The 12301-nt window shown below is 46.5% G+C and overlaps 1 protein-coding gene across 5 annotated transcripts in view; it reads left to right on the top strand.

The window, feature by feature from the left end:
• LOC119971897 (ecotropic viral integration site 5 protein homolog) overlaps window positions 1-12301 on the top strand; it is a 377542-nt gene that overhangs the window by 173184 nt on the left and 192057 nt on the right. For all 5 annotated transcript variants that reach the window (XM_038808185.1, XM_038808183.1, XM_038808182.1 and 2 more), the window contains one exon: window positions 6520-6627. In XM_038808185.1, coding sequence (XP_038664113.1) covers window positions 6520-6627 — 108 coding nt within the window. The remainder of the gene's footprint in view (window positions 1-6519; window positions 6628-12301) is intronic.

Genomic DNA, 12301 nt, shown 5'->3' with positions numbered 1-12301 from the left:
TATTCCCAGGTACTAATCCAAGCCCTAAATTCATCTGCCTTACCTGCTACACTTCTCGCATTAAAACAAATGCACCTCAGACCACCTGTCCCTTTGCGATCATCATCTCTTCCCTGTCTACTCTTCCCCTTAGTCACATTGAGTTTATTATGCAGTACCTTACTGGCTTTAGTTGCTGCTTCTTTACTCACCTCTAACTTCCTTATCTGGTTCCCATCCCCCTGCCACATTAGATTAAAAACTCCCCAACAGTGTTAGGAAAAGCACCCCCGAGGACATTGGTTCCAGTCCTGCCCAGGTGTAGACCATCCGATTTGTAATGGTCCCACCGCCCCCAGAACTGGTTCCAATGTCCCAAAAATCTGAACCCCTCCCTCCTGCACCATCTCTCAAGCCACGTATTCATTCTGACTATTCTTAAATTTCTACTCTGACTGTTTCGTGGCACTGGTAGCAATCCTGAGATTACTACCTTTGAGGTCCTACTTTTTAATTTATCTCCTAACTCCCTAAATTTTGATTGTAGGACCTTATCCCGTTTTGTACCTATATCGTTGGTGGCTATATGCACCACGACAACTGGCTGTTCACCTTCGGTATGTCCTGCAGCCGATCTGAGACATACCTGACCTGTGCACCCGGGAGGTAACATACCATTCGGGAGTCTCGTTTTCGACCACAGAAACGCCTGTCTACTGCCCTTACGATTGAATCCCCTATGACTATTAGCCCTGCCAGTCTTTTTCCCGATGCCATGGGCCTGGCTACTACTGCCTTTCCCTGGTGAGTCATCTCCCCCAACAGTATCCAAAACTGTATACCTGTTTTGGAGGGAGATGACCGCAGGGGACACCTGCACTGCCTTCCTGCTCTTTCTCTGCCTTTTGGTCACCCATTCCCTGTCTCCCTCACCAATCCTAATCTGCGGTGTGACCAACTCACTGAACGTGCTATCCACGACCTCCTCAGATCCAGAGCCGTCATGCAGTCTAACAGGAGCTGCAGCTGGACACACTTCCCGCACATGAAGGAGTCAGGGGCATCGGCCCCGTCCCTGAACTCCCACATTGAGCATAACACGGGTCTGGGATCTCCTGCCATTTTTACCCTTTACCTTAACTTACTACAAATATAATATCAAATAATTAATAAGTGAAAGGAATAAAGATTTTACTTACCAATCACAATACTCACCAACACACGAGTTAAATTTCTGCCAGCTACTGCTAATTGGAGCACTTTCCTTACCAGCCAATCAGGTCACTGCTTTGCTGTGATGTCACCCTTCAAGGTAAGTTTTTAAAGAGATAAACTTACCTTCCCGACAACCACGGTTGTTTTTTTTGGTTAGAGGAGGGGTTGGGGGGGGGGAAACACTGAGGAAGTGTTTCGGGTTTAACTGTCACTTGACAACAGCCCCTTCACAAATCACCTTCAAATTACACTCACCGCACTGCACGTATGCAAATCTCCCCGGAACAGCCAATCAGTAGCTCCGCTCTGCTGCCCTCTGCTGGATGCTTGCCTTCACTTGAACACTTAGTCCGTGTGGAGTTTGCACATTCTCCCCGTGTTTTCGTGGGTTTCGCCCCCACAACCCAAAGATGTGCAGGCTAGGTGGATTGGCCACACTAAATTGCCCCTTAATTGGAAAAAATGAATTGGGAACTTTAAATTTATTTTTTTAAATGTTAACCTCTTTTAACAAATGAATATCAAGTCATTTAATCTTTCTTAATTACTAGTTTCTATGTTGTCTTCTCAGTATTGCCTAAAACTACGAATTACCATTATTGGAAGTCAATAGGCATGATGTTATTTTTGTTGTTTCAAACTCTTTGGATGTGTGCAGGTACAATGAACTAAGTGTAACTCCCTGATCTGGTTGAGATCAGCTACACTACTAATGACGAGAATCAAACTTGGGATCGGTCTGGTTTGTTTCATCCAATTCTACTGTGGGAAGTGCGTTTGCTAACTGAATCGTAGGAACATAGGAACAAACATAAGAACGTAGGAATTAAGAGCAGATGTGGGCAATTCATCCCTTCAAGCCTGCTGCACCATTCAATCAGATCATGACTGATCTCTTCCTGTTCTCAAATCCACCCCCTACCTGTTCTCCATATCCCTTTAACCTGTTTTTTATCAGAAATATATCTTTCTTTTTCTTGAAACCATTTAATGACTCAAATTCCACCACACTATGATTCCACCGCATTATGGGGCAGTGAGTTCCACAAATTCACCACCCTCTGCGAGAAGTAGATCCTCCTTCATTCAAAAAGTGTTACGTTTTGTAAATTTAATAAACAGAGTCTTTAGAATAAATACAAACTGATGCTAGTTGATTTGTTTTGATGTTAGTTTGATACAGATGGTTGCATAATTGGAAGCTTGAGAGAATAAAAATATATCAATAATTGATGGTTTCATGGAAAAACACAGGGAATATAAATTGTGGTATGGAAACTGTGATCACCCTCTCGAGGCCATGGGCATATACCAATAGATTTCCCCGTGGGACTCATAGAATACGAGCTTCCTCGCTAGTGGGTGGAGGTCCACCTAGCTGGGATTTATTACTTAACCCTTTATATACCAGGCCAAACCGTTAGTCCCCAACTGGGATCCTATTGTTGTATGCCGCGATAGCGGCATTAACCTTTAAGATTATAATAAACTCAAGTGAGCCTTCTTCCTCAGGTCTCCTGAATCATTATATAAACTTTGCATAAGATGGTTTGATCTGAAAGAGCTGCAACTGGATAGTTATATCCACATGTCTATATTTGGTATAATTTTCCAATTTCTTTTGCTTGGCTAAATCACATTAGTAGAAACAAGCTGTTAGCTTCTTTCCATGTTTCTGAACAGCAACCAGAAATAAATTGATGCTATATCCTACTTATAGAATTATTAAAGCTTATGTGAAGCTGACATGCCGTGATGATAACTGTCTGGAAAATCCGTTACTTTTTTTGTGTCTGCGACGGTAATAGAACATAGAACAGTACAGCACAGAACAGGCCCTTCGGCCCTCCATGTTGTGCCGAGCCATGATCACCCTACTCAAACCCACGTATCCACCCTATACCCGTAACCCAACAACCCCCCTTAACCTTACTTTTATTAGGACACTACGGGCAATTTACCATGGCCAATCCACCTAACCCACACATCTTTGGACTGTGGGAGGAAACCGGAGCACCCAGAGGAAACCCACGCACACAGGGGGAGGACGTGCAGACTCCACACAGACAGTGACCCAGCCGGGAATCGAACCTGGGACCCTGGAGCTGTGAAGCATTTATGCTAACCACCATGCTACCCTGCTGCCCAGAGCAGCATTACATTACATATAATGTAATTTTATTAATTTAAGTGGTTTGAAGTAAATTACACATTCATGAAAGGCTAAATAATTTCATGAGATTAAAAGATAAACTGAATAGTGGAATAAAAAGAAACATTTCTCAAAATGCACGGCATGTAAGTTTATTTGTCTGTTCTTTCCATGACACTTTGAGATGTGGCATAAATATTACCTTATTAATTTTTGATGTTTTTTAATTGATTAATTAGACTCTGGTTGATTTTGTTAGTGCCCTTAGTTTAATAATGACACGGTGAATCCACACCAAGTAATAAAGGAAATATAGTTTTATTTAAAACACGATATATACACTGCTGGTAGATCCCTACTGTGTTCCTGATCTGGCCAGTGTCTTACTGGCTGACCTTTTATACAAAGGTTATTAGAGATCCCCCACCCCTAGTGGGGGAGTTTGTACTCCTCAAGCACCATGGGGAAGATGATCATTCACACCCCATCGGCCCCAAGCAACTATGACACTTTGCTCGTACACATTTATGCAGTCTGTGCATTGAGTGCTAACTGTGGACAAAATTGTGCATATGTGTAGATTTGTGCTGCCCTGGTATACCTTGTGAAGCAATAGTGCTAACCACTGTGCTACCGTGCCACCCCAATTCTTTGTTTCCAATTAAATGGCAATTTAACGTGGCCAATCCACCCAGCCTGCGCATCTCTGGGTTGTGGGGGTGAGACCCACACAAACATGGGGAGACCGTGCAAATTCCACACAGACAGTGACCCGGGGCCAGGATCGAATCCGGGTCCTCAGCACTGTGAGGCAACAGTGCTAACCACTGCGCGACCGTGCTATAAATTTATTTTTAAATAATTTACTTAAGATAGATGCAGGTTAGAATAGATAATGGGAAGTGTACTCTCATTTAAATGGGTGGGATTCAAGCCTTATTAATTGAAAAATTAAAGCTCAAAGGGCTTGGGCACTTTACCAAAGACACTTTACACCTCCACTTTTGGGTTCATTATGCACCTTGATATGGTTAGAAGATAAGTTAGCTGAGCCCTTAGAAGAATTGCATCTCCTCGATACAAATTGGATGATCAACTAAGTGCCTCCTGCTTGCCCAGTCATATATCACCCAGCCAAAAGAACATTATGAAATTTGTACAGATATATGTATCAGTTTTTACTTTGTTGCATTTCAAAATGTCACGTTTTCCTCTGATGCAAATGACTGCTTTCCAAAAAAAACAAGTCAGTCATTTCTTGCTGGCTTATCTATCGTTTGGGAATCTGAAGATTCAAAACCAGTTATTAATCTACAAAGAAATAATTTTGTATTAATTGATAATGGGATGTGCTTGGGCAACACAACTTAGCATCCCTTGGACACCAGGATAAGCATAATTATTCTACTTCTTCATTGATATTGCTCTTCCCCTTCAATAATGGTCTTTGTCACAGCTCAAGGTCCAGTAATTAGCCTAACCCTTGCCCTGTGTGTTCTGAGCATACCAGCAGTTACTTGGATTAAGTATTGTTGATAATTATGGAACAAATCCTTCAGGAAGAAAGGAGGTCTTGTGTCAGGAGCATTCGAACTTTGTGGGGAAACTTTGGATTTGAGTCGCATCTCAGGGTTTGATGGCCAATGAATGTGAGTTTGTAACGTGGCATACGTCATAGGACATGTGAGAGGAGCAGGAAATATTTCTGGTCAGCCATGTAAATGGAAAGAAAAATACAGTCTCTACCATCACTATCCATAGCTCCAGACTACAACATGTAATGGGGAGGTGGTGGCATACTGTTAATTTCACTGGCCTAGTAATCCAAAGGCCCAGGCTAATGTTCTGGGGACAAGGTTTCAGAGCCCTCCTCAGCAGCTGATGGAATTTAAATTCCATTAATAATCTGGAATTCAAAAGCTAGTTTCAGTAATGGCGATCATGAATTCATTGTCACTATAAATTGTTGTTCGATAATGTCTTCAGGGAATTGGGATAGGCAACAAATATGCCTTGTCAGTGACACACACATCCCATGAAAGAATTAAAAAAGGGAAAATTGTCACACAAAAAATGAAATTTCAAAAAGTATATAATTCAAGTTTAAAAAAACAAACAATGTCATCTTGATACCTGTTCATGAATAAACATTGCGATAAGTAATCCTCAGTAAGGTGTCAGGACGAGGCCGTTGAATCTCACGAGAGTTCTCTCGTAAGTTCTCGCGTGAGATTCGCGATATTCAAAACATCTCACGAGATTCAATGAAATCTCGCAAGACGTTGCAATCTGGATTTTACTTTCGCTGGGCGAAATCCAGGCATGCATATTTAAATGATCCATTAGGCTCATTTAAATAATAATTCATCAGATTAACCCGGGGCCCGGGATTCACTGGCCTCCCAGCGAGGCCTCAACCGGCTGCCATTTGATTCACAAAGTCGTAAACCAGTCATGATGGCACTGGGGGGGGGGGGGGGGTCTCACTAGTGAATTGAGGCCCTCAGGTGATTGGGCACTGGGCAGAGTGGTACTCTGGCATTCCCCATGGCACCTTGGCAATGCTGCCCAGGTGGCATTGCCAGGCTGGTAGTTCCCAGGTGCCAGATTCGCTGTGCCAAGGATCGAGTCATGGGGCTGGCCTTGCCCATAACAGGTGGGGTGTTGGGGGGGGGGGGGGGGGGGGCTCGAGGACCCCGGAAGAGGTAAGTTGGGTGAAGTGGGGTGTCAGGAGGTTGCGGTGGGGCAAATTCAAAAGATCAGGGCTGCCTTTAAAAATGGTGTCCTGATCCGCGAGTTGTCTTTAAAGAATGGCCTTGACAGGGAGTTCCTTGCCGAGGCCAAATAAACAGCAAAGTGCCGTTGAATAAGGGCAGAGAAGACCCGCTAAGTGCGCTGTTCAGCGGACTTTGATTCAAGTCCGCTGAATCATGCCTTAAATTTGTATTTGGTGATTTAAGAATATTTTGCATTGTGTATTATTAAGAAAGAATTGTTTTGTTAAATTGGAGTGACTTATAACAAATTAGTTAACTAACAGAGTAAAATATATCTTAGATTAACAGACAGGTTTCCAATAAATAATATGTTGATAATCAGATATGCGGGCATAGAATTAAGCATACATGATTATCTTGTGACAAGGGTAACACTGGCTTGTGTTTCTATTTCAGATGATCCGTAGAATTTACAAAGGCATCCCACTACAGCTTCGGGGTCAGATTTGGTCACTGCTATTAGATTTAGAAAAACTGAAGTTGGAGAATGAAGGGAAATATGAGGTAAATTATATAGGAGGTTGCTTCTGTGTTAAATTGGTTAAAAATCCCCAAGCTGATTTTCTTTTTATTGACCCCAGTCTTCTTCAATGAACAACATACTGGACTTTCTGAATTCCGTTAGACAATGTTGACTTGTTAAATCAAAAATGTTGGTTCACACAATAATGCAAACATGTAGGAAAGTACAGTTTGCTTGAATGTCTTCCCATGTAATTGCACCAATCACTGAGCTTTTTCACAAGGGAAGTGACATTGCAATTGTAATACAACACCTATTGCTAAGGACACATAGGATTGAATTTAATGCCCTCTCCTGTAGCAAGTTGATGGGTGGGCATTTGATCAGATCAGAGGTTGGCCGGTAGGACCCTGCTGCCACTCCGCCTCTCCCTGATTAAGTCCATGACAGGAATACACATGGATTGCCTTCCTACCTTGCTGACAATGGAGGCCTTAAAATGGGCATTTAATGCCCATTTAAGGGTGTCACCCTACCACTGCTGGTATTCACCCAGCAGTGGGCAGGGGGCTCACCAAAACTGAAAGTTCTAAATTTTCGCTGGTGGGGAACTTAATTTGGGGGACATACTTAATTCCAGGGAGGTGGGGCGGGATTCTCCCGCAACTGGCCGTATAGCCCGATGCCGGCTCCAAGAGCAGTGCGAACCTCTCCGGCATCGGGCTGACCAGAAGTTGCGGAATCTGCACATGCGCAGACCGGCCAGCGTGTTCCTGCTGACAGGGTCCTTGATGAAAGGAGGGCTTGCTACTGGCCAGTTAAGTGCCTGATTGGCACTTGATGTGACCAGCCTTCCTGAGAAGAGGTGACGTGGGGCTCTCGCCAGGTCTCTAGCCAGCGAGTGAGACCCCCATTGACTCAGTCAAGTGCTGTCCATAATCTGTTAAACTATGGTTTATATTGTTAAATCTTCCAGCGGCAGTATTTTCTGGATGGTGGGGTATCCCGTCCTGCAATAAAGAGTTGATTGGGAACGCGTCCCCGCCGATAATGGCCCCACAGTCATATAATGCTTCAGCTACATCTGAGAAGGATGTCTTGCCTTAGAGAGCTGCCAGCAATCAGTTTGGCCAGCATCTCTGTAGTCCCAGCAGGACCAGGTTCGAGCGTAAGCCACTCTGCAGACTACAGCAGTACTCGCCATTGGTAAAATAGCAACAGGGGCAGGGCAGGATGAGGCACTTAATTGGCCACATAAGGATCTCAGTTGGCCAAAGGGCAGGTAGGTGGGAAGCCCAGTGCATCCACTGCCCCCCCCCCCCTTAAAATGGGATATATTTAAGGGAGAGCTTATAGGCGGTAGCTAGGCCACAAGCTGCAATTTATGAGGTGGTTCTCCCCCCCCCCCCCCCCCCCCCCCCCCCCCCCCCCCCCCCCCCCCCCCCGCGCCTCACCTTCAAACCTGCCGGTGAAGGCCCATAAAATCTCGCTCCAGGGCAGAATTCTCCACCCCCACTAGCAGCAGAAATCATGGTGGGCAGATGGACTTGCTGGTCGCATTAAGTGCCAATCAGATACGTAACTGGGCACCGGTGAGCTTTCCTTGGGACCAAGGACATTGGCAGTAGGGAGGGGTGGAGTTGATGGTAAAATACTCGCCTGAGGCCGAGGATCACTTTGGACCCAGGCATAGGCGAGTGATTATGGGAGGGGATTCATGGGTGAGGTGTTCAGCAGCAAAGGCTCTCAAGCAGCCCCGCTCCCTCTGGATCAAGCACTTAGTGCCTTTAAGCATGAGGCCCTCCTCGGAATCCCACAAACAAACACGTCTAGGGAGGGGGGGGCAGGTCAGGTGCACTTAATTTGGTGAGAGGCAAAAAATCTGTTTCCTGACTGGGATAAATTGTGCAAATTTTGTTCTCTCAACTTTCAAGACAAGTTAAAGGCGGGGTCGTGTTTACTGATAAACATCATCTTCGGGATGACCATGGACCAGGAACTGAACTGGACTAGCCATATAAATACTGTGACTATAAGAACACATCAGAGTTGAGGAATCCTACAATGAGTAGCTCGCCTCCTGATTTCCCAAAGCCTGTCCATCATCTACAAGAGACACAGATCAGGAGTGTGATGGAATACTCTCTGCTTACCTGGATGAGTGCAGCTCCAACAACACTCTAGAAACTTGACACCATCCAAGACAAATGCACCCACTTAACTGGCACCCCATCCACAAACATTCACTTCCTTCATCACAGATGCACCAGTTGCAGCAGTGTGTACCATACACTCGATGTAGTACAGGAACTCAGCACAGCTCCATAGACAGCACTTCCAAATCCATGACCTTACTGTCTACAAAATCAAAGGCAGTGGATACTTGGTAACACTGCCATCTGGGTGTTCCCCTCCAAGCCACTCACCATGCTGACTTGGAAATATGCCGTCCACCGTTCCTTCACTGTCACTGGGTTGAAATCCTGAAGCTCCCTTCCGAACAGCACTGTGGGTGTACCTACACCACATGGACTGCAGGGATTCAAGAAAGCAGCTCTCTAAGGGGGTGGCTATCCCCCCCCCCCCCCCCCCCCCCCCCCCTCCTCCTCCTCCCATCTATGTAACTCGTAGTCAGGTGAGACCACAGGGACTCTGAGGTTGCAGATCCCTGGGCCTCCTGAAGGGTTATAACAGCTGGCCTAGCCAATGACGCTCACATCCAATGAATGAATGAGTTTGAAAGGTGATTGCACACCATTTTTACAAACTGAGCTTGACCACACAGACTGATTCTTGGGATGGCTGGATTGTTGTAAGAGGATTGACTCGGCCTGTATTCACTGGAGTTTAGAAGAACAAAGAACAAAGAAAAGTACAGCACAGGAATAGGCCTTTGGCCCTCCAAGCCTGTGCCGATCTTGGTGCCCGACCTAAAGAAAAACCTTCTGCCCAAAGAAGAACAAAAAAAGGTAATAAGTAATAGCAAGAAGAGGAGTAAGTTCTGGTTGAAACAAAATTCTGACAGTGCTAGACTGATGGGACTCGGGTTTCTGGGGGGTCTAGAGCAAGGGCTGACAGTCTCAGGATATGGAGTAGGCCATTTAGGACTGAGATGCGGAGAAATATATTCAGTGAGAGTGGTGAACCTGTGGAATTCCCTACTACAGAGGGCTGTGAAGGTCAAGTCACTGAATATATTTAAGAAGGAAATAGATCTCTCAATGGTAAATGCATCAGGGTATATGGGGAAGAGCAGGGGTGTGACATTGAGATAGAGGATCAACCACGATCATATTGAATGATGGAGCAAGCCCGAGGGGCTGAATGGCCTACTTCTATTTTCCATGTTTCTAGTTAGTCAATGAGATCCCTTGAGATGGGAGAACGATCTTTTTGGGTGGGTGGAGTTCAAGGTCGGCACAAATGGCCAGCTAAAGGGATATCCTAATAATTATGAGACAACTGGATGTCAAACATTCTCAGTTATTTTCTCCTCTCTTTGGCGAATTCGGCATTGCAGCAGGTTAGTTCCTGACCCATGGATCTCATAACATTGCGATTCCAGCTAGCTGTGGAGCTGTCATTCGTTCTGTGCCATTTGCAATTAGCTACTGCAGAGGCAGGGAGGGAGGGAGTTGGAATGCTTTAAGGGGCACGGTTGGTGGAGGGCAGCCAACTAGCAACTCTAAACCTCCATCTTCCCGGTGAATGGTCATGGCATTAAAGCAGTTAGTTTTTCGGTGCTGCCATGGCAATGGTCTCTCTATAGAGATTTGAGGGCAGTGCAGACAGGCAGAAAAGTGTCCAAGTTGGGTTTCTTGCATGTGGCATCATCCTGATCAAAGAACAATGAGCTGGATTCTCCGATTCTGAGGCTATTTCCCCACGCTGGCGTGCGACCGGTAGCGTTTTACCACCAAACATTTGGCGTAAGATAGCCATTGATCCTCTGTTTGGCTGGGGGCTAGCAGCAAGGCAGCGTAGAGCATCCGGCTCTAGCTGTCCATATGGCCTGGAGAATTGCTGGGTCCGTGGCCGCGCATGATCATGGCGGTAGCCTGCAGCGGCTGCACCGTGCAACATGGTGTCGGCCGCTCGCGGACCTGGCCCACAAAATAGTGCCCCCCCCTTGGCCGGTTCATGCACCCCGGACCACCACCGTGCCCGTGGATCACCCCTCCCCCCCGGACTGTGGCAGCACTTGACTGAGTCTGCAGTTCCCGACAGATGATAGCACACACAACTGACGCTGTCGGGAACTCGGCCAGACGGGGCGGAGCATTGGAGGTGGGCCGCAGGCAACGACCTGAGGCTGTTGGTACGGCGCGTGGTGTACTCGGAGGGGCAGAGCAGCGCTGTTATAACCTGCCTGCAATGGGCTGGGGACTAATGACAATCCCACAATTCTATGGGAGTATGAGCTTCCCCAATGAGGGGGGTGGAGAAATCATGAGCAGACTCCCTGCATAAATAGAGCTGGCCAGTTTGGAACCAGCAAAGAGAGAGGAGTGAGCAGCAAGGGAAGTTGCTGCTGCTGTTGTATATATATGTTATTGTAAATAAATGTTATTTCTTTGTATCCTGAAAACTCATACTGGATTTTTCGTGGCCCTCACAAAAATCGCGAAAGCGGCATCGCACACGATTTAGTTTGAAACGGCTATTCTCAGTCGATTGCCAAACGTGATTTCGGCAACCGGAGAATCCCGCCCAATGGCTGCTAGCCATCAATGGGCAGGATTCTTCCTTTGCCAAGCTGGAATTGGGAAGTGCAATTGGGTGGAGAACCAGTTCTGCGCTTACATCGTAGCCGGCACCAATTTCACACCAAATCACAATTCTCAGTCCCTCGACAGCAGCGTCAATGCATTCCAGAACACACGTACAGTAAACACCGTTGGCATATCATTAGCGCACCCGACCCAGTATTCTCCAGGGCCTCCGCGATTCTCTGCCTTCAATGGGCCGAATTCCCGATGGCGAGGTTCACTTGTGCTTTTGAAAATCAGAAAACAGTCACCGGGGCTGCTGAAGGAGAGCGGGGGTACGGAAAGTGCCCATCATCGCCATTGTTTGCTGACAGGTGTGCCCCTGACCAGGGCCCGGGTGAATAGCGGGGGTGGCCAGGAGATGGGTTGTGGGGCCAGGGTGGATTGGCAACCATGCAGCTGCACACCCGCTGACTGCCCACTGTGAATTTAGGGCCACAGGTCGTATGGATGCCCCCCAGGCCATACCCCTACCCATCAGCTGTATGGTTGCGCTCCAGTGCAACCAGTGCCATCTTGTTGGCTGGGACGATGTGTGCAGGGAGTGAAGTGTATAAATGTAGCTGCAGCTTGTCGGCTTATGGAGTGTCAATTGCGAATCCAGCACCATTTCTCATTGGAATCAAAGAACAAAGAAAAATTACAGCACAGGAACAGGCCCTTCGGCCCTCCAAGCCTGCGCCGATCCAGATCCTCTATCTAAAACTGTTGCCTATTTTCTACGGATCTGTATCCCTCTGCTCCCTGCCCATTCACGTATCTGTCTAGATGCATCTTAAATGACGCTATTGTGCCCGCCTCTACCACCTCTGCCGGCAATGCGTTCCAGGCATCCACCACCCTCTGCGTAAAGAACTTGCCATGTATATCTCCCTGAAACTTTTCCCCTCTCACCTTGAACTCGTGACCCCCAGTAATTGGGTCCCCCACTCTGGGGAAAAAGCTT

This window comes from Scyliorhinus canicula, chromosome 9 (genome assembly GCF_902713615.1).
Source record: "Scyliorhinus canicula chromosome 9, sScyCan1.1, whole genome shotgun sequence".
In the NCBI taxonomy this organism is placed as follows: Eukaryota; Metazoa; Chordata; class Chondrichthyes; order Carcharhiniformes; family Scyliorhinidae; genus Scyliorhinus; species Scyliorhinus canicula.
Note: the sequence above shows the minus strand (reverse complement) of the source record. Positions and strands in the feature narration are given on the sequence as shown.